A 25,483-nucleotide genomic window follows, 5' to 3' on the forward strand; every position below is an offset into this window, starting at 1 on the left:
AGGTGTCAGAGGTTATGGGGAGAAGGCAGGAGAATGGGGTTAGAAGGGAGAGATAGATCACCCATGATCGGATGGCGTAATAGACTTGATGGGCCGAATGGCCTAATTCTACTCTTATCCCTTGTGACCTTATAAGGGAATAACGTTTAGTGCATGGTAAAGCCAGCAAAGACCTAACAAGGATAGTCCGAGGGTCACCAAAGAGATAGTAGTTCAGCACTGCCTCTCCTCTGCCAGCCTTGTCTCTTCCACACGGGCTGGTTATGTAATCAGTCGCAGCCATTGGTCTGTTCTCTCTCTCAGTTGTGACTCATTAAACATTGCATGTAGCCTCAGGCTTTCAATCCTTGGCTGGAAGTTGCTTACACCTCCTCCCTTCCATGTCACTGCCTCTTGACTGAACAATGAGCCACTGCTCCTGGCCATGCGTAGTTTAGTTTAGAGATCCAGCGTGGAAACTGGCCCTTCAGCCCATCGAGTCCGTACCGACCAGCAATCCCTGCACACTAGTCTAGTTTACAGATACAGTGTGGAAACAGCCCCTTTGGCCAAGAGCGGAACTCGCTATCAAAACGTGGAGGGGACGGGGGACACAATTTTTTGGCGGCCAAGTGCGCATGCGCACACTCACACACATGCGCGAGGCTTCAGAGGCTCAATCCAGCGCTAAAAGCGGAGATTTTAAAATCGGGATCACAAAAACTTGGGGGGGATGTCCCCCACCTCTCAAAACATGGGGGGACGTGTCCCCTCTGCCCCCCAGGGTTTTCCGCCCCTGCCATCGGCCCACCGAGTCCGCGCCGACCAGCGATTCCCGCACACTAACACTACCCTACACACACTAGGGACAATTTACAATTATACCAAAGCCAATTAACCTACAAACCTGCACGTCTTTGGAGTGTGGGAGGAAACCAAAGATTCCAGAGAAAACCCACGCAGGTCACGGGGAGAACGTGCAAACTCCGTACAGACAGCACCCGTAGTCAGGATGGAACCCGAGTCTCTGGCGCTGTGAGGCAGCAGCTCTACCCGCTGCGCCACCGTGCTGAGCTTTGACGTGAAATTGTTCTGCATTACACGTGTGGTAATTGTCCATTAGCCCACGACCCTGTTTCTCATGCTGCTTCCCTGCTGCTTGGCTTCACTGCCTGTGCCGTCTTTCTGTGAAACCTCTTCATCAGTGCAGGGGTTGTTTCAGTCACTGCCCGGGTGTCAGGAGTGCGAACAGAAACAGGCCCTTCGGCCCACCCAGTCCGAGCTGGCCATCAACCACCCGTTTACACCAATCCATTTAATTCTCCCCACATTCCCATCATCTCTCCTCCTCATCCACATCCCAGGCCAAATAACCCACGTATTTGGGATGTGAGGGGAAGCAGAGCAACTGAGTGAAACCACGCGGTCTCAGGGAGAACGTGCAAACTCCACACACACACACACACACACACACACACACACACACACACACACACACACACACACACACAGACACAGACACAGACACAGACACACACACACACACACACACAACGGCGGTGGTCGGGATTGATCCCAGATCTCTGGCTCCAACACTGTAGCGCCCAGGTTAGGATGCTGTGATACCTATCTACTCTAATTCCATTGCATTAGGCCTGTATCGCTCTCCTGAGGGTGTGTGTGTGTGTATTGTTAGTGGTACATCCCTGTTCTGACTGCACGTAACATCAGGACAAGATGACTCACTAAGGGCCAGGGACAATCACTGAAACTCGTTGATCTAGTTTATTCCACTCCGTCTAACTGTACTGCACGTGTGTGCTTTCGTCATACAAGTATGTCATCAACTGGTCGGCACTGTAGTTTGTGCCCTGTCTGGGCTCTGAATGCACTTCAGAGAGCTTCATTGAAGTTTACTCACAAATGGAATCTCCCACCCGAACATCCTGAGCACATCAACACTCATCCAGGAGCATATCAGGATGCAAGCTCCAAATAGGAGATTTAAAAATATATTTTTTTTTAACAGTCCCGTCATGCTCAGTCCTGATTTAGAGATACCCGGTAGAGATCATAGTTTAGAGATGCAGCGCGGACACAGGCCCTTCAGCCAACTGAGTCCGCACTGACCAGCAATCACTGTACACTAGCACTAGACTATACACTAGGGGCAATTTATAATTTTTACCAAAACCAATTAACCTACAAACCTTTGTGTTAGAAATATAGAAAACGTGGGAAATAGATGCAGGAGTAGGCCATTTGATCCTTCGAGCCAGCACCGCCATTCAATATGATCATGGCTGATCATCCAACTCAGTATCCTGTACCTGCCTTCTCTCCATACCCCCTGATCGCTTTAGCCACAAGGGCCACATCTAACTCCCTCTTAAATATAGCTAATGAACTGGCCTCAACTACCTTCTGTGGCAGAGAATTCCAGAGATTCACCACTCTCTGTGTGAAAAATGTTTTTCTCATCTCGGTCCTAAAAGATTTTGCCAGTGTGCCAGCGTGTGTGCGCATGTGCTTGTGTATGTGTGTGCGTGTGGTGTGTGAGTGTGCCTGTGTACATGTGTGTCTATACATGCCTGTATGTGTGCATCAGTACCCCGTTCCTGCTTTTTCCCCATACCCTTCTTTCTCAGGGGGACAGGCAGCATCTCTGGAGAGAAGGAATGGGTAACGATTCGGGTCGAGACCTTTCTTCAGTCTGAAACGTCACCCATTCCTTCTCTCCAGAGATACTGCTTGTCCCGCTGAGTTACTCCAGCTTTTTGTGTATATCTTCAGTATAAACCAGCATCTGCAGTTCCTTCCAACACGGTGGTCTACATAGACTCAACAAGTACCTCAACCCTCTGTTGATGAGTTTTTAGTTCTCTCTCAATTGTGGAGCAGACAACGAGTGTGCAATCGGTACAAATGTTCCCCCAGGATGAACAAGACCCAGAGACTCCAACAGCAGCTCGTGCCTTCACCCTGCAACATGTAAACATGTTCTTCTAATCCTTTTTGACAAAACGGCCATTTGTGACTATTTTAACACGGCTGATAGGAGAAAGATGAGCCTTGCTCATAAACCATTGAGAATATGCTTCAGATAATTTGATTTTCTTCATGAGGCTAAATTTAAACCTATCTGTTCTGTCAATGCATGCTTGAGTTGGCATTGGCAGTGACTGATCTCAATCCAATTTGTCTGTAAGCTTGCGTTATGGATACATTTCTTGCTCATTATGGTATGAATTGAAGCAGCTGGGAAAGAATTTGGTCCTTGTCGGGGCTAGGCACGTGTGAGTTGATTGTCCGCCAGTCATTGAAACAGGCCTGAGGATAATTCTCAGCCAGAATTCCTGGGTACATTTACTCCTTATTCTCCTCAACGTCAGCAGACAGATTCCTAAAGGCCGGATGCTTTGTGTAAGCATCTGTGTTTGCCGAGCGGTACACAATTTAAATTCAGCAGTACTTAAAGGAGCTTAGAGAGGACTTGGTGATGGACACATTATGCTGGAGTAACTCAGCGGGTCAGGCAGCATCTGTGGAGAACATGGATAGGTGACGTTTCACAGAATGCTGGAGTAACTCAGCGGGGCAGGCAGCATCTGTGGAGAACATGGATAGGTGACGTTTCACAGAGTGCTGGAGTAACTCAGTGGGTCAGGCAGCATCTGTGGAGAACATGGATAGGTGACGTTTCACAGAGTGCTGGAGTAACTCAGCGGGTCAGGCAGCATCTGTGGAGAACATGGATAGGTGACGTTTCACAGAGTGCTGGAGTAACTCAGCGGGTCAGGCAGCATCTGTGGAGAACATGGATAGGTGACGTTTCACAGAGTGCTGGAGTAACTCAGTGGGTCAGGCAGCATCTGTGGAGAACATGGATAGGTGACGTTTCACAGAGTGCTGGAGTAACTCAGCGGGTCAGGCAGCATCTGTGGAGAACATGGATAGGTGACGTTTCACAGAGGGCTGGAGTAACTCAGCGGGTCAGGCAGCATCTCTGGAGAACATGGATAGGTGACCCTTCTTCAAACCAGAGCCGGCACCGATGAACCGGGAGTCCACAATGGTCCATTGTTGGCTGTGGAAGAGGTGATAACAAAAGGATGCGATTAGTAAAACTAGCAGGACTATGGTGGGGGAGGGACAGAGAGAGAGATGGAATGTAAGGGTTACTTGAAATTAGTAAGATCACTATTCATACTGCTGGGGTGTAATCTACCCAAGCAAAATATGATGTGCTGTTCCTCCAATTTGCATTGGGCCTCACTCTGGCAATGGAGGAGGCCCAGGACAGAAAGGTCAGTGTGGGAATGGGAGGGGGAGTTATAAAGTGTTGAGCAACGTGGAGATCAGGTAGGTTTAGGCGGACTGAGCGGAGGTGTTCAGCGAAACAATCGCCGAGCCTGCGCTTGGTCTCACTGATATTCCTTCCCACACGGCAGGGATAAGGATGTGGCTGTGGGAAGATCGGAAGCTTTCTGTAGGACCAGGGACTCGGTGACTATCTGATAAGGTGCTAGTGAGGAGGATTCCTGTGAAAGCTGAACTGAATTATTAATTGGATCTGAGGAGATGTGGGATACTTATCAATACGGAGTGTTCTCAGTGGGTAACTGACACCAGCAAAAATCCCCAGGGGGTCACCGAAGAATTTGACCCTGTGTGCCTTTAAGTGGAGCATCAGAGGTTTACGATCGCGTTCAGTTCCATGTGAAGTTAATATTCTTGAAGGGGCTACATGTTATTCAGCCAGATCTACAGAGAGCGTGCAATTGATGAAAGGCAAATGGCATTTAATGTCGGGGAATGTGTGTTAATGGGTTCTGACAGCGAATAGCAGTGAGGATGCACAGTGAAAGGTAAACGGTGAAGGTGTGTGTCGCAGAATGTTGATGAGGAAGGAACCTTATCCTTCAATCAAGAATCCTTCGACCGCATCCTCTCCAAAGCCTTTCCTGCTTTACTCCAGCATTTTCTGAACCCTCTAGCTCCTGACAAGCATTCATCTTCCTTCTGAAGAAGGGTCTCAACCCGGAACGTCACCCATTCCTTCTCTCTAGAGATGCTGCCTGTCCCGCTGAGTTACTCCAGCATTTTGTGTCTATCTTCGGTTTAAACCAGCGTCTGCAGTTCCTTCCCACACATCTTCCTTCCTCTCTCTCCCCTCTTTTCCCTTTCTTCTCTTCCTTTCTTTCTTCCTTTGTCTCTCCCTTCCCTTTCTTTGTCTCATTTCCCGCTTCCCCTTCCGTCATCTCCCCTTTGTTCTTTTTTCTTTTGTAGATACGGCGCGGAAACAGGCCCTTCGAGTCCGCACCGACCAGCGATCCCCGCACACTTACACTATCCTACACACACGAGGGAAAATTTACATTTATACCAAGCCAATTAACCCATAAACCTGCACGTCCTTGGAGTGTGGGAGGAAACCGGAACACCCGGAGAAAACCCACGCAGGTCACGGGGAGAACGTGCAAACTCCGTACAGACAGCACCCGCAGTCGGGATGGAACCCGGGTCTCTGGTACTGTGAGGCAGCAGCTCTACCTGCTGCGCCACCGTGACGCCCTTTCTCTTCTTTCTTTCTCTTTTACACCACCATCCATTCTCTCTCTCTTCCTCCATCTCTCTTCCCCTTCCTCCCTTCCCTCGCTTTCTCTCCTCTCATCAGTAATAAATAAATCACCGAATGCTCCTCAGCCCTCCTTGTTCAGTTCAGTTTAGTTTATTGTCCCGTGTAGCGAGGTACAGTGAAAAGCTTTTGTTGCGTGCTAACCAGTCAGCTGAAAGACAATACGTGATTACGATCAAGCCATTTACAATGTATAGATACATGATAAGGGAATAACATTGAATGCAAGTTTATGGCAGAAAAGTCCGATCAAGGATAGTCTGAGTGTCACCGATGAGGTAGATAGTAGTTCAGCACTTGCCCGCTCAGGTCTATATGTGACACCAACCCAAGTGATGGAGGTAATTCCCAGCAAACATCACCTTCTCAGTCGACAGTTTACATCTTTTGTTCATAAAATCCGCATTAGTATATGGGAAATGTTATACAATACAATACAATTCAATTTATTGTCATTTGGACCCCTTGAGGTCCAAACGAAATGTCGTTTCTGCAGCCATACATTACAAACAAATAGACCCAAGACACAACATAATTTACATAAACATCCATCACATTGCTGTGATGGAAGGCCAAAAAAACTTATCTCTCCACTGCACTCTCCCCCCCGATGTCAGAGTCAAAGTCAAAGCCCCCGGCGGGCGATGGCGAATTGTCCCGCGGCCATTAAAGCCACGCCGGGTGATGCAAGGTCGCACACCGGGTTCTTGATGTTAGAGCCCCCGGCGTGCGCTCGCAGTCCCGCGGCCATTCCAAGCCGCGCGGGGCGGTGCTGTAAGGCCCCGCTCCAGGAGCTCTTCAACCCCGCAACTCGGGCGGGAAAAGTCGCCGTTGCGGAAGCCCCGAAAAGCGGTCTCCCTCCAGGGACCCGCGGGCTCCCGGTGCCGCCGTCCGCCAAACCCGCAGTTGCAGCCACCGAATCTCCGGAGGTCGGGCCGCAGCAGATCATTCAGCCCTTCTAAATCTGTTTTATCAGTCGGTTATATACTGGGTTAACCTCAGCTGCACTTTCCTGCCTGTTGTCCACAAGACCAAAAGATTTATCTCAGACTTGAATGCATTCAAAGACCTTGGGGGTGTTTGTAGGTTGATTGTCCTCTATAAATTGCCCTGGGTGGGATGAGATAGAACTAGTGTGAACGGGTGATTTACGGGCAGCACAGTGGCACAGCAGTAGAGCAGCTGCCTCACAGTGCCAGAGACCTAGGCTCCATCCTGTCCCCGGGTGCTTTGTGTGTGTGTGTGTGTGCGTGTGTGTGTGTGGAGTTTGTACGTTCTCCCTGTGATCGCGTGGGTTTTCTCCGGGTGCTCCGGTTTCCTCCACGTTCCAAAGACGTGTGGGTTTGAAGGTTAATCGGCCATGATCACAATGAATGGCGGTGCTGGCTCAAAGGGCCGAATGGCCTCCTCCTGCACCTATTTTCTATGTTTCTAATCGGCTTCTGTAAATTCCCCCTAGTGTGTGAAAGTGGGGGAACACAGAACTAGTGTGAGCGGGTGGTGGATGGTTGGCGTGGACTCGTTGTTGCCAGCCTGTATCTCTCAACAAGACTGTATCTCCAAACTAAAGCAGGCCAATCCACGAGAGGAAACAACCTGTTGGTGTGTGCGAGCTCGCTGGCTGACGTTTGGCCGCGGTCCAAAGAGCGTTATTGGCCCGAACATGGAATAAAGCGTTAGTCCTGGAGGGGGTTGGAGAGAATGAGAGTGATGGGGACAGCTCGGAGATTGGAAACAAGCCTGCTATTTCACATTTGTATACAACCATTAGGCACAATGCCTGTTAAAATTGTGCAGAATAGCGTGCGGCTGTGTATGTTATTATCTAGTCTTTTATATCCTTTTTTTGCATGACTAAGCACCATGTGAATCATTCATGCTCAGTTGAGAGAACTTTATAAACTGCGGAAAGGGAAGCTGAATACAAATACCGAAACAAAATCGGAGATGCCGATGTGTATATTGCTCCTCACAGCAGGGCTCCCAGTTAGGCTCTCCGAATGAAAGAGACTGCTTGTGATCTGGGAGAGTAGCAATTGATGCTTGGAAACTTTATCTCCGTGACGGGAGGATTTTTGTTCATCAGGGCTATTTGCAGGGAGATGGGGGAAATGGCAAGCAGATGGAATAAAAAATTGAGGGAGTGCAGCGTAGGTTTACAAGGTTAATTCCCGGGATGGCGGGACTGATATGCTGAGAGAATGGAGCGGCTGGGCTTGTCTACTCTGGAATTTAGAAAGATGAGAGGGGATCTTATTGAAACATATAAGATTATTAAGGGTTTGGACACACTAGAGGCAGGAAACATGTTCCTGATGTTGGGGGAGTCCAGAACCAGGGGCCACAGTTTAAGAATAAGGGGTAAGCCATTAAGAACGGAGATGAGGAAACACTTTTTCACACTGAGAGTTGTTAGTCTGTGGAATTCTCTGCCTCAGAGGGCGGTGGAAGCCGGTTCTCTGGATACTTTCAAGAGAGAGCTAGATAGGGCTCTTAAAGATAGCGGAGTCAAGGGATATGGGGAGAAGGCAGGAACGGGGTACTGATTGGGGATGATCAGCTATGATCACATTGAATGGCAGTGCTAGCTCGAAGGGCCGAATGGCCTACTCCTGCACCTATTGTCTATTGTCTATATAGCGTATATAATGTGAGTGAATGGAAGGGCATATCACTGGGAATCTTGGGCTGAAAGTGGCAACACGAGTGGATAGTGTGGTAACGATAGACACATGAAACCTGGAATAACTCAGCGGGTCAGGCAGCTCTCTGGAGAACAGGGCGACATGGTGGCGCAGCGGGTAGAACTGCTGCCTCACAGCGCCAGTAACCCGGGTTCAATCCTGACTACGGGTGCTGTCTGTACGGAGTTTGCACGTTCTCCCTGTGACCTGCATGGTTTTCTCCGGGTGCTCCGGTTTCCTCCCACACTCCAAAGGCGTGCGGGTTTGTAGGTTAATTGGCTTTGGTATGAATGTAAATTGTCCCCAGTGTGTGTAGGATAGTGTTAGAGTGCGGTGATCGCTGGTCAGCGCGGACTCAGTGGGCTGATTCTGAAGGGTCTGATTCTGCGATGTATCTTTCAACTAAACTAAACTAAGCTAAATGATAACTAATGTGTAGGAAGGAACTGCAGATGCTGGTTTTCACTGAAGATAGACACAAATTGCTGGAGTAACTCAGCGGGACAGGCAGCATCTCTGGATAGAAGGAATGGGTGACGCTTCGGGTCGAGCCCTTTCATCAGAGAGCCTCCTAAATAAAACCCTCCACCAGTAACTCCTCATTAAAATCACAACTATTCCAGGGATTCTGCAGTCAGATAATGGAGTGGCTAGAGGGGCTGAACGATCTCTTCGTGAATCTGCTCATGCCCTCAAGCTGCAGAGAGCTGAGCCTTGATGTTCTGCCGCTGGTCTCCTGCTTTCCCCAGTGTCTCTGCGACATGTTGGTTAAAGTGGAGGCTAGAACTGAGCAAAGTGTTGGAGTAACTCAGCGGGACAGACGGTCAGGCAGCATCTCTGGAGAGAAGGAATGGGTGACGTTTCGGGTCGAGACCCTTCTTCAGACTCCAGAGATGCTGCCTGTCCCGCTGAGTTACTCCAGCATTTTGTGTATATCTTCAGTGTAAACCAGCACTTGCAGTTCCTTCTTGCACATTGTATTCTCAAGTTTGTTCTAATCAAAGTTGTGTATACATACTATCGCTCTTTCCCTGCATAAATAAATGCTGGAGCAGGCTCTGCACATCTTATTAACCCGCCCTGCCACCTTTAATGATTTGTGTCTTTATGCCAGAGTCCCTCAGCCTCGTGTGACCTGCGCGGTGCCCCGCTCCACAGTGCTGACACACCACTCATGTGTGGGGCATTCATTGAATGAAATCAAACCCAGCGTTTTCAGTTCACTGGAGAGTTCAGCAATAATCTCTAATCATTACCTGTAATTTAAAAAGATCCAGAGGTAAACAACCCACGTCCAAACATTAATTTCATTAGGCAGAACTGAAGCCTTTGATTTACGGAGAAGCCTGGAAAAGATTCCAGCCGCCTGTTGCTCGTGTTAACGTACCAGCAGGACTACAGACGAAGAACTCGACGAGTGGCCACGGTGGCGCAGCGGGTAGAGCTGCTGCCTCACAGCGCCAGAGACCCAGCTTCCATTCCAACTACGGGTCCTGTCTGTACGGCGTTTGTACGTTCACCCCGTGACCTGCGTGGGTTTTCTCCGAGATCTTCCGTTTCCTCCCACACTCCAAAGACGTGCAGCTATGCAGGTTAATTGGCTCGGTGTAAGTGTAAATTGTCCCTAGTGTGTGTAGGATAGCGTTAGTGTGCGGGGATCACTGGTCGGTGCGGACCCGGTGGGCCGAAGGGCCTGTTTCCTCACTGTATCTCTAAACTAAACTAAACTATGGATGACGTTTTGGGTCGAGACCCTTCTTCAGATTGAAGTAGGATCTCGACCCGAGACGTCATCCACTCTTTCTCTCCAGAAATGCTGCCTGTCCCGCTGGGTTACTCCAGCATTCTGTGTCTATCTTCTCTTAAACCACTATCGAATCTGCCTCCACCACCATCAGTGACAGTATGTTCCAGACAACCACCACACTGTGTAAAAAAAAAACCTGTCCCACACGCCTCACCTTAAACTGATGTCCTCCAGTATTTGATACATCTACCCTGGGGAAAATGGTTCTGACTGTCAATGCCTCTCATGTTGTAAACGTCTATGACGCCTCCCCTCCGCCATCTTCTCGAGGTTGGAGGCTGTGAGCTGACATTTCTTCTGCGTTCTTTGAGGTGTGGATATACCACCCAATGGTGTTAGGAGGGAGTTTTGACCCAGCACTGGTGAAGGAACAGCAATAGACTTCCAAGTCAGGATAGTGTGAGACAGAGGGGAAGCTGGGTGTGGTGGTGCATAGCGTAATGGAGTGCCTCACTAGCTCATCCTGTATAGTGTTGAACTTCTTACGAATTGTTGAGACTTCACCTTTCCAGCCTGTTTCCTTTATCATCATTACTTTTCTGAATATCTTTCATTCATTTGTTCCATATCTCTCTACATCACCGTCATTATCTCTCGTTTCCCATTCCACTGACTCTCAGTCTGAAGAAGGGGCTCGACCCCAAACGTCACCTATTCCTCTTCTCCAGAGATGCTGTCTGACCTGCTGAGTTACTCCAGCTTTTTGTGTCTATCTTTGGTTTAAACCAGCGCCTGCAGTTCCTTCCCGCACAAGTGTTCTGTCGGTCCTGACTGGAGCCTTGTGGATGGTGGACAGGTGGGTGGTGGACTGGTGTGGGGTGGACAGGTGTGGGGTGGACAGGTGTGGGGTGGACTGGTGTGGGGTGGACTGGTGTGGGGTGGACTGGTGTGGGGTGGACTGGTGTGGGGTGGACTGGTGTGGGGTGGACTGGTGTGGGGTGGACTGGTGTGGGGTGGACTGGTGTGGGGTGGACTGGTGTGGGGTGGACTGGTGTGGGGTGGACTGGTGTGGGGTGGACTGGTGTGGGGTGGACTGGTGTGGGGTGGACTGGTGTGGGGTGGACTGGTGTGGGGTGGACAGGTGTGGGGTGGACTGGTGTGGGGTGGACTGGTGTGGGGTGGACTGGTGTGGGGTGGACTGGTGTGGGGTGGACTGGTGTGGGGTGGACTGGTGTGGGGTGGGCAGGTGGGTGGTGGACAGGTGGGTGGTGGACAGGTGGGTGGTGGACAGGTGGGTGGTGGACAGGTGGGTGGTGGACAGGTGGGGGGTGGACAGGTGGGGGGTGGGCAGGTGGGGGGTGGGGGGTGGACAGGTGGGGGGTGGACAGGTGTGGGGAGTTAGGAGGTGAGCTAGTCACCAGCGAATCCCGAGCCTCTGACCAGCTATTGCACCACATTGTATGCAGGGCTACTCCAGTGCAATTTCTTGTCAATGGTCACATTCAGAAGGATAGGATCAAATCTCGGGGAAAATAGCTGAGCACAGGAACCAACTGAATTGCGGTTCAACTAGAGGCAGGGCCCACTTAATTAGTTTAGTTGAGTTTAGTTTATAGATACAGTGTGGAAACAGGCCCTTCAGCCCAACGAGTCCACACTGACCAACGATCAGCCGTACACTTGTTCTATCCGACACACCAGAGACAATTTACAGACGTCAATTAATCTACAAACCTGTACGTCTTTGGAGTGTGGGAGGAAACGCACGTGGTCACAGGGTAAACGTACAAACTCCGTACAGTCAGCACCCATGGTCAGGATCGAACCTGGTTCTCTGGAGCTGTGAGGCAGCAACTCTACCGCTGCGCCACTGTGTCGGTTTAGTAGGCTGAATGGTTCTCTCCCTCTGAAGAATGGACTGGCAGTAACTATCCTCTTTGGGTATTGTGTGTGCAGACAGATTATAATGGAGCAGGTCTTCACCACGTCAGGCTGGATGGATACACATTGTTGCCAGGATGCAGGCAAGGTCTGGGACCTCACATTTTCTACAACGTGTCACAATCTGCTTTCCTTCCAGTGTGTCAGCTGAAAGACTTTAATCCGCTGTTGCCGAGCAATAACCACATCCACCAAGAACCGTAACGTTTCATGTTATGGCGGCATGGTGGCGCAGTGGAGTTGCTGCCTCACAGAGCCTGAGACTCGGCTCCATCCCGACTACGGGTGCTGTCTGTACGTAGTTTGTATCTTCTCCCTATGATCCGCGTGGGTTTTCTCTGAGATCTTCGGTTTCCTCCCACGCTCCAAAGATGTACAGATTTATAGGTTAATTGGCTTGGTATGAATGTAAAATTAGTGTGTGTGTGTGTGTAGGGTAGTGTTAGTGTGCGGGGATCGCTGGTCGCCGCGGACTCGGTGGGCCGAAGGGCATGTTTCACCGTTGTATCTCTAAACTAAACTAAATTTCAGAAACATCCAAAGTAATTTCATGATAAACAAAGGTTTTCACTATATCTCCGTGCCTGTGACAATAATAAATAATTACCAACCAAAAACAAGTACTTTGAGATCACAATTAATCTGCATCCGTGAGCCCAACACTGCGGGAATGAGAGCTGGGGGTTTTAGTTTAGTTTATTGTCATTCCTAACTGTCACTGGGGGTCGTTGTCACTTGCGGGCGGAGCACCAAGACAAATTCCTTGTATGTGAATACTTGGCCAATAAACGTATTCATTCACTCATTATTATCACCTACTGAGGTACAGTGAAAAGATTTTTGTTGCGTGCTATCCAGTCACAGTAAAGACTATGCATGATTAAAATCAACCCATTCACACTATATAGATACCAGAAAAGGGGTAATATTTAGTGCAAGATAAAGTCTGATTAAAGATCTACAATGAGGTAGATAGTAGTTCAGGACCGCTCTCTAGTTGGTGAGAGGACGGTTCAGTTGCCTGATAACAGCCGGGAAGAAACTGTCCCTGAATCTGGAGGTGTGTGCGTTCGTTTTCACACTTCTGTACCTCTTGCCAGAGGGGAGAAGAGGGAGTGACCGGGGGTGAGACTGGTCCGTGATGATGCTGCTGGCCTTGCCGAGGCAGCGTGAGGTGTAGATGGAGTCGATGGAAGGGAGGACTGGTCCGTGATGATGCTGCTGGCCTTGCAGAGACAGCGTGAGGTGTAGATGGAGTCGATGGAAGGGAGGACTGTTCCGTGATGATGCTGCTGGCCTTGCAGAGACAGCGTGAGGTGTAGATGGAGTCAATATAGGGAGACACATAGGGATGAAGGGTGGCCAGAGGCAAGTGTTGATTTCAGCACAGTGAAGAAATGTGTGCAGAGAATATATGCTTGAACACAAGAGTGAGTGTCAGGGAGAGGAGATGAAGCTGGCCACAGAACACAATTGGATAACGTATCTCCTCTCCTTCCCAATTATCCACCTCACAACACATTGATACACATCCCACTATCTAATCATATTTGCTATTCGTCGCTTTGAACCCACTTCACACCCTTAATTGCCAAGGCTGTTCCTTTGTTTCTCTGCCTCTGCTCACAGGCGCTCCCAAATTTCCCAAGGAATTATTCAAATCTCAGATATTCCACAAAACATCCTTTGATGTGATCATTCATCGTTTCTTCGACCACTTTGTTGATCTCTGTTGCCCATTTAGAATTACCACAATTGATTTTCCACTTCTGTATTCTGCTATCCAGCCAATTAGTAAATCCACTCCAAAACAACTTCAAATTTGATTGTATAATCTTTTAATTCTTCCGTCAAGTCTCAGAGGAAGATATCAGTGTATACAGTGCCCACTATCTACTGCCTAGCGACTAATTTAATTCTGACGGCAATTTCCATGAATTAGTCTGAAGAAATGAACCAGCCTAAAGAAAGGTCTTGCCCCGAAACATCACCCATTCCTTCTCTCCAGAGATGCTGCCTGACCCGCTCAGTTACTCCAGCATTTTGTGTCCACCCGAAAAGTCTCCTGTCCATTCCATCCACTGTTACTGCCTGACCTACAGAACCTCGTGGTCTGCACAAAGTTCCAGCATCTGCAGCCCCTTGTGTCTTCATTTCTATGAATTTGTTCACTCGTCTACCTTTCCTTAACATGTCTGGGACAGTTTCTGGAACATGGTAAGGCCTGGACTGTTCTGCGAAAATATAGAAGTGTGAAAACGCACACACACCTCCAGATTCAGGGACAGTTTCTCCCCAGCTGTTATTAGGCAACTAAATCATCCTACCACAACCAGAGAGCGGCCCTGAACTACTATCTACCTCATTGGTGACCCTCAGTCGCTCCTTGTTTGGACTTTGCTGGCTTTACCTTGTACTAAACGTTACTCCGTTAATCTATACACTGTAAATGGATCGATTGTAATCATGTATTGTCTTTCTGCTGACTGGTTAGCACGCAACAATCGCTTTTCACTGTACCTCGATACACGTGACAATAAACTAAACTGAACTGAAAAAACATTTAGAGACACCTGTACTTAACAAATGGAGAAAGAGACCATTCAGCCCGTTGGGTCTATGCTAGCCCCGGCAGAGCAAAGGCATTAATACCATTCCACCTCTACTTGTCCATGTCCTTGCTACTTATTCTTCCATATAGGGCCAACATCTCCCTTGTTTTTAAATTATTGCTCTACAATGGGGGCAATGTCAAGAGTGTTTTATTGATATATGTCCCAAAACTGAGTTTATTTGGAGGTTGTAGTGTTTAATAGCCTGATGGTTGTTGGGAAGAAGCTGTTCCTGAATTTGAACGTTAGTTTTCAGGCTCCTATACCTCCTTCTACATGACAGGAGTGAAATACACACACATATACACAATACAATTTGTACAACTTACTAAAGCCATGTGGGAGGAAACCGGAGCACCCGGAGAAAACCCACGCGGTCACAGTGAGAACGCACAAACTCCACACAGACAGCATCAGTAGTCAGGGTTGAACCCAGGTCTCTGGTGATGTGAGGCAGCAGCTCTAATGCAGTGCCCCCAGTGAGTAGCCTGGGCGAGTAACTGCAGTGCATTCTGTAGACGTCGCACTCTGCAGCCACTGTGGGCCGGTGGTGAAGGGTGGAGGTTTTTATGGGGTGGATGGGGGGGGGGAGATCAGCGGGCTGTTGCTCACTCACTTCCCATCCAAGTGAGGACAGGGAGCATCGCCGCTCTGCATCTTTGGGTTTGGTCCAAGTGACCTGTTAAATTCAATTCAATTCAATTCAACTTTAATGTCATTGCACAAATACTGAGTATCGGTACAACGAAATGCAGTTTTGCGTCAGTCCGTAGTAGTGCAATATAGAAATTTAAAAAAAAAGAGAGGATACAGAACAATAGAAAATGCAGAATAATTAAACAATGGGGACGGAGGGACCGGAGGAATCTATCGGCGGGACTCCGAGTTCAGCAATGCGACGGTATGATTGTAGAAGCTGTTCCTCATCCTACTGGTACGAGACCTGAGGCTCCTGTACCGCCTCCCTGATGGGAGGAGGGCAAACAGTCCATGATTGGAGTGGGAGGGGTCTTTAATGATCTTCCCAGCTCGTTTCAGACACCGTTTTCGGTGGAGGGCATCCATGGCAGGGAGCGGGGCGCCGATGATGTGCTGCGCGGTTTTCACCACCCGTTGTAGTGCCTTCCTGTCCGCAACAGTGCAGCTGCTGTACCATACCGTGAAGCAGGCGGTCAGGATGCTCTCGATGGTACACCTGTAGAAGTTGGTCAGGATCTGGGGGGACAGGTGGGCTTTCTTGAGCCTCCTCAGGAAGTAAAGGCGCTGCTGTGCCTTTTTGATCAGCTTGGGGGTGTTGAGGGACCAGGACAAATCCTCCGAGATGTGTACCCCGAGGAATTTGTAGCTGGAGACGCGCTCCACCTCAGTCCCGTTTATGTGGATGGGGGTATGTCTGCCCCCTCTGACCTTCCTGAAGTCGACAATAAGTTCCTTCGTCTTCTTGGAGTTGAGGACGAGGTTATTATTGGCACACCAGGTTGTCAGGTGCTGGACCTCCTCTCGGTAGGCTGACTCATCGTTGTCACTGATCAGTCCTACCACCGTGGTGTCGTCAGCAAACTTAATGATGGCGTTGGATCCGTACTTAGGGATGCAGTCGTGGGTGAAGAGGGAGTAGAGGAGAGGGCTGAGCACACAGCCCTGTGGCACGCCGGTGTTCAGTGTTATAGTGGTGGAGTTGAGGTTGTTGACCCTAACAGACTGTGTTCTGTTGGTGAGGAAATCCAGTGTCCAGTTGCAGAGGGAGGTGGAGATGCCAAGCCCGCTGAGTTTGGTGATCAAGCTGGCGGGGATGACAGTGTTGAAAGCGGAGCTGAAATCAATGAACAGCAACCTGATGTAGGAGTTGTTGTTGTCCAGGTGGGTCAGGGCAGAGTGTAGGGCCGCCGCTATGGCGTCCTCTGTAGACCTGTTGGCCCGGTAGGCAAACTGATGGGGGTCCAGTGTGGGGGGGAGGCTGGCTTTGAGGTGAGCCAAGATCAGCCGCTCAAAGCACTTAGCAATGACAGGGGTGAGTGCCACTGGGCGGAAATCGTTGAGGCTCCCTGTGGCTGACTGTTTGGGCACTGGCACGATGGTTGATGTCTTGAGGCAAGTGGGGACAACACCCTGGGCCAGTGACAGATTGAAAATGTCGGTGAAGACTTGGGATAGTTGTCCAGCACATGCCCTAAGCACCCGGCCAGGGATGCCATCGGGGCCGGCAGCTTTGCGCTCATTCACCTTGCTCAGTGCATCTTGTACAGCAGAGGTGGAGAGACTGAGGGGTTGTTCATTTGGGGGTGGAGCAACTTTGATGGCTGGGGTTTTGTTATCACGGTCAAAGCGAGCATAGAAATGGTTTAGCTCGTCAGGAAGGGTGGCGTTGTCTGGGGGAGGGGTGTTAACTTTCTGGTAATCGGCAAGGGATTTGATTCCTTGCCACATGCGCCTGGGGTCAGAATTGTTATGGAAGTGCTCCTCAATCCGCCGTTTGTGATTGAGTTTGGCATTCCTAATTCCCATTTTCAGATTGGCCCTAGATGAGCTGTATCCCTCAGCGTCGCCAGATCTGAAAGCCACATGTACAATACAGTTCAGATACCCAGCCTTTAACATACCTATACCTAACCTAACCTAGTCGTTAAGTTACTGGACCATTGAACTGGAGGCACAAGTTCAAATCCCACCATTGAGCCAGGGAATTAAATAAAGCATGGTGGCGCAGCGGGTGGAGCTGCTGCCTCACAGCGCCAGAGATCCAGGTTCTATCCTGATTACGGGCGCTGTCTGTACGGAGTTTGTACGTTCTCTCCCTGTGACCAGCGTGGGTTTTCTCTGAGAACTTTGATTTCGTGCCACACTCCAAAGACAAACAGGTTTGTAGGGGAATTGGCTTTGGAAAAAATGTAGAAATTGTCCCGCGTGTAGGATGGTGTTAATGTGCGGGGATCGCTGGTCGGTCGATCGGAGCAGACTCGGTGGGCCTGTTCCTGCTCTCGCTCCAAACCAAACCAATATTAAGTGGAAAGTCACTTCCACAGCTACATTGGTCAGTGCAGAAACATAAAAACAACACTACAGCTCTTCAGGGAAGGCAACTGCAGCTGCTGGTTTAAACTGAAGATAGACACAAAATGCTGGAGTAACTCAGCGGGACAGGCAGCATCTTTGGAGAGAAGGAATGGGTGGAGTTTCGAGTCAAGACCCTTCTTCAGACTAGCCAGGGGAAAGGGAAACGAGAGATACATGATGTGGAGAGATGTAGATCAAATGAATGAAAGGTACGATAATAAAGGAAAGCCCATTATCAGTTGTTTGTTAGGTGAGAACGAGAAGCTGGAGCCACTGGGGGAATTCTCCTGTTCTTAGCTCAGTCCTCGATGTGACTCCAGGGCCTGTGATGTAGTTGAGCCCAATTTGACCCAGCGTCCAGCCACCTGGCAGACGATAGTTAACCTTGTTCACGTTTTGCATCCTTTGCTTTGAGAGTGAGAGCTTGTTAAAGACATTTCCCGTTTGGCTTCTCTGGTCTGTTATCTCGATAAACCCAGGATTGATCAAGCATCCTCACCTCTGTGAAGTGGTGGGCAATGAAAATGAACCAGAGTGGAGCCTTCATTATCCGTTCAAATTGTCTCACAAATTGTGCCCACTTATCCACAAGGATGTTTGCAGAATGAAAATTGGCCTGAGATGCCATTGTCTGTTCCTGTCTGATACAGGTTACTCGAGAACTTTTCTCCCATTGTTGAGGGCTTAATTCCAGTCCTGTGCCTGAGGTAATCGTGCATCACTTTGGCCAGACCTTGGTTGTTTTTAAATCAGTCCCACTTTGAGAGAGGGGGGTTTGAAGGTAGTGTGGCAGAGGAGATTTTATTCCCCCCTCCATCCTCCTTGATAACAATGGCTCATTGCTTATTGAGGAGAACCTCCCAAGGTTAACTCCCTCTGTGTGTAGGGATAGGTACACCGAAGATAGACACAAAAAGCTGGAGTAACTCAGAGGGACAGGCAGCATCTCTGGAGAAAAGGAATAGGTAACAATAGACAATAGGTGCAGTAGGCCATTCGGCCCTTCGAGCCAGTACCGCCATTCAATGTGATCATCCTCAATCAGTATCCCATTCCTGCCTTCTCTCCATATCCCTTAACCATAAGAGCTCGATCTCTTGATAGAGACCCTTCTTCAGGACCCTTGGACCTTGACCCGAAACGTCACCTATCCATGTTCTCCAGAGATGCTGCCTGACCCGCTGAGTTACTCCAGCACTCTGTGAAACGTCACCTATCCATGTTCTCCACAGATGCTGCCTGACCCGCTGAGTTACTCCAGCACTCTGTGAAACGTCACCTATCCATGTTCTCCACAGATGCTGCCTGACCCGCTGAGTTACTCCAGCACTCTGTGAAACGTCACCTCTCCATGTTCTCCACAGATGCTGCCTGACCCGCTGAGTTACTCCAGTTTTTTGTCTCTAACTCCCTCGGTATCTGACACTCACCCGTGTGGAAGCACTCAAGCTCTGGGTAGAGTGACCTTTCCACACCTCCACCTCTGTCCCCTGCTAGGTACATGTTACGTTTGGCAAACTTTCGCGTTGAGACGGGAAATAATCTTTGCGTTTTCTGTGCTTTTTTTATTCCATTGACTTTTAAAAAGCATTCGTCAGCAATATGCGATTGCGCAAATGCTTTTTGTATTCTGATTGTTTTATTTTGACTTATTTTTTGGCATCTCTCTAGAATGGAGATGCCTGTCACAATTGAATCTGTGATTGTGACAAAACAACTCATTCTTCCCATAAGATTTTGATCTTTTCTTCATTGTGTTCTTAATTTTCTTCCTCTTCAAGGTCCAGCTCACCTGATGTTAAGCAGCCAAGGTAATGGCCTTTATTATTTCTTTCTTTTACTCGCATCTCCTTTCCTTCTGTCCCATTGTCGTTGAATCATGTCATCTTAGTTAGCTCCCACCCCCACCCAGCTCCAACCTTCTCAGGTCTGCTGTTGTAGATGGCTGAGAGAAAACTGCAATCACTTCTCATTGAGTGAGTCTGTCTGTCTTGACTCTGTGCTGGCTTCTTATTTTACATTTCTTTCATGCCGATCGGCCCGCGATGCATGGATAATTTGAGGGGATTTGCTGTGAATTTTCACTCTGGGAGCTGAACTGCAGAACGCAGTAGGTGTGTGTTTTGGATGTGTTTCTTATTAAATATGTTGAAGAATATGAGTTCCCCCCCATGTACAACAACACCCTTCCTTTGACTGTGGACTAAAAGAGTTGTTGGCGACTGCGGGTTGCTTGGTTATGGGGGGATGGTCCAGAGGGCAATGCTCCTGATGTGGAGTTCAGTGGTTCAATGGTTCATTTAGCACAGATGCAACTGCTCATTGAGATTAGACATGTGGGCACCGCCATTATTCAGGTTCAGTTGGCCTGCGCGCTCGATGTATTGGAGCAGATCCCACGAACCGACGTCCCTCTCCTCTCCTCACCCCTCCTCTCCTCTCTCCTCTCCTCTCCTCGAGTCTCCTCTCCTCTCCTCGAGTCTCCTCTCCTCTCCTCTCCTCTCCTCTCCTCTCCTCCAGTCTCCTCTCCTCTCCTCTCCTCTCCTCTCCTCTCCTCTCCTCTCCTCTCCTCTCCTCTCCTCTCCTCTCCTCTCCTCTCCTCTCCTCTCCTCCCTCTCCTCTCCCCATCCGCCTCCCCTCCGCTCCCCCTCCTCTCTCCCCTCCTCGCCCCTCCTCTCTCCTCCTCTCCCCTCCTCGCCCCTCCTCTCCCCTCCTCTCGCCCATCCTCTCGCCGCTCCTCGCCCCGCCTCTCTCCCTCCTCTCCCCTCCTCTCCCCTCTCCTCCCCTCCTCTCCCCTCCTCTCCCTCCTCTCCCCTCCTCTCCCCTGCCCCTCCCCTCCCCTCCCTCCCCTCCCCTCCCCTCCCCTCCCCTCCTCTCCCCTCCTCTCCTCTCCCTTCCCCTCCAGCCATCAGGCTATTAAACATGACAACAAATAAGCTCTGAACTACAACAGACTATTATTATTATTATTGCACTATATTTGTTTATTTATTGAGTATGTGTGCATGTGTATATATACCTGTACTGAACTTTTTTTCTCCCGTTATGTACCATGTTTGCATATTCTGTTGTGCTGCAGCAAGTACGAATTTCATTGTTCTATCTGGGACATATGACAATAAAACACTCATGACTTGACTCTCCTCCCCTCTCCTCTCCTTTCCTCTCCTCTCCCCCCCGCTCCTCCCCTCCCCTCCCCTCTCGTCTCCTCTCCTCTCCTCTCCTCCCCTTTCCTATCCTCTCCCCCTCTCCCCTCCCCTGCCCTCCTCTTTCCCCCTCTTTCCTCTCCTCGCCCGACCATCTTTGTTTCGTTGCGTTTAATGTCACGTGTACCGAGGTACAGTGAAAAGCCTGTGTTGCGTGCTGGTCAGTCAGCAGAAAGACAACACATGTCCCGGGGGACCTGGTGCAGCCGACACTGAGGGCGCTGGAGTCATTACCCCGGTCCTTCTACCGGTCCTTGTCCCCTCGCTCCCAACTTCTCCAGCTCCCTCCCGGTTACGCCGGTGAGACATCAAAGTGGACTAAATTCAAGGAAGACGTAGAATAGATCATTGTTTGTAAGGGGAAAGTGACAAAGAAGCACACTAAGATCAAATTTAATCAGGATGACAGTCAGACTGTTGGAGAACTAGGCCCTTGTTTCCCCCTCCATCCGCTCCCTCCAACAATGTGGCACCCACACTCTGTAAACTCCCTCCAAAAGTGTGACACTTCCTGCGTGTGTGACACTGTGTGTGTGTGTGACACTCCCCGTGTGTGTGACACTCCCCGTGTGTGTGACTCTGTGAGTGTGTGTGTGTGACACTCCCTGTGTGTGTGACTCTGTGAGTGTGTGTGTGTGACACTCCCTGTGTGTGTGACTCTGTGAGTGTGTGTGTGACTCTGTGTGTGTGTGTGTGTGACACTGTGTGTGTGTGTGTGTGTGTGTGTGTGTGTGTGACACTCCCTGTGTGTGTGTGTGTGACTCTGTGTGTGTGTGTGTGTGTGTGACTCTCCCTGTGTGTGTGTGTGTGACTCTCTGTGTGTGTGTGTGTGTGTGACACTTCCTGTGTGTGACACTCCCTGTGTGTGTGTGTGTGTGTGTGTGTGACTCTCCCTGTGTGTGTGTGTGTGTGACTCTGTGTGTGTGTGTGTGTGTGTGTGTGTGACACTCCCTGTGTGTGTGTGTGTGTGTGTGACACTCCCTGTGTGTGTGTGTGTCTGTGTGTGACACTGTGTGTGTGTGTGTGTAACACTCCCTGTGTGTGTGTGTGTGTGTGTGTGTGTGTGTGTGTGTGACTCTGTGTGTGTGTGTGTGACACTCTGTGTGTGTGATGTGTGTGTGTGTGTGTGTGACACTCCCTGTGTGTGACATTCTCTCAGTGTGCCACACCCCCCAGTTTGACTCCAGCCTGTATGATCTGTCCCTTACATCAGGAGCATTGGCTTGATGTGACGGGTAACTCTGAGTGACCAGGACAGTGAATTGTCCGTCTGAGCTGCAGATTGCACCCCGCTGTAATCCAGCTTCTACATTTCCATTTTATGAAAGGAAAATAAATCACGTTGAATCAGTCATTGTGAACTCTGATCAATCGCCTTGATTTACAACGGCTGCCACTGCGGATATCTGCAGTCCTCCTTCACGTGGGATCATCTTCTCACAGCTCTGCTGCCCTCTCCACTGCTACCAGCTTGCTGCCCCTTCTCTCCAGCCTGGAGTTTAGTTTAGTTTAGAGATACAGCGCGGAAACAGGCCCCAGTATGTGGAGGATAGTGTGAGTGTGCGGGGATCGCTGGTCGGTGCGGACTCGGTGGGCCGAAGGGCCTGTTTCCGCGCTGTATCTCTAAATTAAACTGCAGCAGAGTTCTCTGGTAGTGACCTTTGCTGGCATATTTATGTGTAGGAAGGAACTGCAGATGCTGGTTTGCACCGAAGATAGACACACAAAGCTGGAGTAACTCAGCGGGACAGGCAGCATCTCTGGAAAGAAGGAATGGGTGATGTTTTGGGTCAAGAAGGGCCTGTTTCCGTGCTGTATCACTCTGTGACTCTAACTTCAGCAACCACTCCCACCGCCACCTCATCTGTGCCTTTCCTCACTCTCTCCTGGATTATTAAACACATCCATCACACACTGTGACAAGAAGTTTCATTTATTCTCACTGGCTTGTTTGCAAGGAATTAATCTGGGTTTCCCTTATCTGTGCTGCTGAAGTTAATGTGTTTAGTACGCACTATTTAATAATTGAATTGACGTACAGTACCGTTCCTATCGCCGAGATCCTCCACCATCCACGTCCTGGGGGCCACTGCTGACCAGAATCTCACCCTGACCTCTCCCCCCCCCCCCGTTCCGCCAGTCACGAGTGCAGAGACTGGGGAAGTGACTCGCGTCCTGACATCCCAAGGCCTTTCCACCCTCTACAGGGCACAGGTCAGGAGTGTGATGGAACACTCTCCACTTGTCTGGGTGAGTGCGGCTCCAACAACTCTCCAGAAACTCCACACCATCCAAGACAAAGCATAGCGGTGGATGGGGATCTCCCCCATCCCCATCCACCGCCCTACACACCCCCTCTCCCCATCCACCCGCCTATGCACAACCTCCCCCCATCCACCCCCCTCCCCCTTCCATCCCCCTATGCACCCCCACCCCCATCCACCTCCCGACACACCCCTCCCACCATCCACCCCCCTACGCACCCCTCCCCCCATCCACCAGGTACATGGGCTTTTGTTTATTTAGTGAATCTTTTAATGCCGCTGATTGCATTATATATTGAGAGACACCCCAGCTCCCTCCCTCCCAACAATAGGAACTCTAGATCACAGAGAGAGTTGGAGAGACTTCACTGTAGTCGAAACCCTTCTTCAGTCCTGACCCGAAACGTCACCCATTCCTTCTCTCCAGAGATGCTGCCTGTCCCGCTGAGTTACTCCTGAATTTTGTGTCTATCTTCAGTTTAAACCAGGACGTTATTTTACGAAGGAGATGAGGAGGAATCGCTTTAGTCAGAGGGTGGTGAATCTGTGGAATTCTTTGCCACAGACGGCGGTGGAGGCCAAGTCAGTGGATATATTTAATGCAGAAATAGATAGATTCTTGCTTAGTACGGGTGTCAGGGGTTATGGTGGAGAAGGCAGGAGAATGGGATTAGGAGGGAGAGATAGATCAGCCGTAATTGAATGGTGGAGTAGACTTGATGGGCTGAATGGCCTAATTCTGCTCCTATCTCTTATGATCTTAAGATGGCCACCCTGTTGTGTGTGCCTCTTGAAGAGATGAGCGAGCTGGAAGCCTGACAGACATAACTGACGAGTGGGCATGTGAGAGGGCTGAGGGCTGCATGCACGCGCCTGTAGTCAGCGAGAGCAGATGGGTTTATAAATCAGCCGGCGGCCATAGTATGCCTTCCCCTCAGCTCAATCCCAGTCAATCAGCCATTAACCCTCTCACGGCTGACTCGGTTGATGTACTAGTCGCAAACGCTTGGATCTACAAGCGCCTCTCACGCAGCGGAGACTTTGCAAATGGTTTGTGGGTAGGGATAGGGGCAGGGGACCAGAGCCCTGAACCAGAGGGTGGGAACGAGGCAAGAGACGTTTAGGGGGGTTCCAGAACACTGGGCACAGGTAGCAGAGGGGTGAGGGGACCAGAGGGGGCTACAGAGGTAGGAGCTGCGTGGGGGTTACAGTGGGGGAGGGTGTAGGGACCAGAGGGGGCTACAATGGCAGTGGGGGGGGGGGGGGTGTAGGGACCAGAGGGGGATACAATGGCAGTGGGGGGGGGGGGTGGGTGTGTAGGGACCAGAGGGGGCTACAATGGCGGTGGGGGGGGGGGGGTAGGGACCAGAGGGGGCTACAGAGGTAGGAGCTGTGTGGGGGTTACAGTGGGGGAGGGGGGAGGGTGTAGGGACCAGAGGGGGCTACAATGGCAGTGGGGGGGGGGGTAGGGACCAGAGGGGGCTACAATGGCGGTGGGGGGGGGGGGTGTAGGGACCAGAGGGGGCTACAGAGGTAGGAGCTGTGTGGGGGTTACAGTGGGGGAGGGGGGAGGGTGTAGGGACCAGAGGGGGCTACAATGGCAGTGGGGGGGAGGTGTAGGGACCAGAGGGGGCTACAGAGGTAGGGAGTGTGTAGGAGCTGTAGGGCGTTACAGAGACGAGTGTGTAGGAGCTGTGGGGGGTTACAGAGACGGGTGGGGCGGGGGAGGGGGGTAGGGACCAGAGAGGGCTACAGAGCTTGTTATGCGGTTAGGAGCCACAGTGGTTATAGAGAAGGGATGCTCGGGGAAGCAGGTCGAGGGGCCGAGTGGCTCTAGGTTTAGTCCAGTTTTGTTTAGAGATACAGCGTGAGAACAGGCCCTTCTGCCTACCGAGTCCGCACCCACCAGCGATCACTCCATACATTACCTCTATGCTACACACTAGGGATAATTTACAGAAGCCAATTAACCTACAAACCCGCACGTCTTTGCAGTGTGGGAGGAAACCGGAGCACCCCGGGAAAACCCACAGAACTCGCAAACTCCGTACAGACAGCATCCGTAGTCAGGATGGAACCCGGGTCTCCGGCGGCGAGAGACAGCAGCTCTACCCACCGTGCCGCCCTTTGTCTGCGGTGTGGGGTGGTTAACAGACAGAACACGTGCAGGGTGGTCATGGTGGGACAAAGCTCCGCTCTCACAAGCAAGAGAGAAGGCAGGTGTTTGGGGAAGGCATTGTAGAGGTTTTCAGTCTGAATCAGCATCTGAATGGAGCAAAAACCGAGAGAAATGTACAATGACAAGATTGAGCGGAACATTACCCTGAATCCCATAAAGGTGACTTTGCAATTCATGAT

General features: G+C 50.3%; 1 protein-coding gene across 1 annotated transcript in view; it reads left to right on the forward strand.

Moving 5' to 3' along the window:
• The window catches only part of LOC116968467 (neurexin-2-like), a 240,277-nt gene that overhangs the window by 84,103 nt on the left and 130,691 nt on the right, over positions 1-25,483 (forward strand). Inside the window, exon 4 of the mRNA XM_033015231.1 lies at positions 19,437-19,466. Coding sequence (XP_032871122.1) covers positions 19,437-19,466 — 30 coding nt within the window. The remainder of the gene's footprint in view (positions 1-19,436; positions 19,467-25,483) is intronic.

This window comes from Amblyraja radiata, chromosome 45 (genome assembly GCF_010909765.2).
Source record: "Amblyraja radiata isolate CabotCenter1 chromosome 45, sAmbRad1.1.pri, whole genome shotgun sequence".
Lineage (NCBI taxonomy): Eukaryota > Metazoa > Chordata > Chondrichthyes > Rajiformes > Rajidae > Amblyraja > Amblyraja radiata.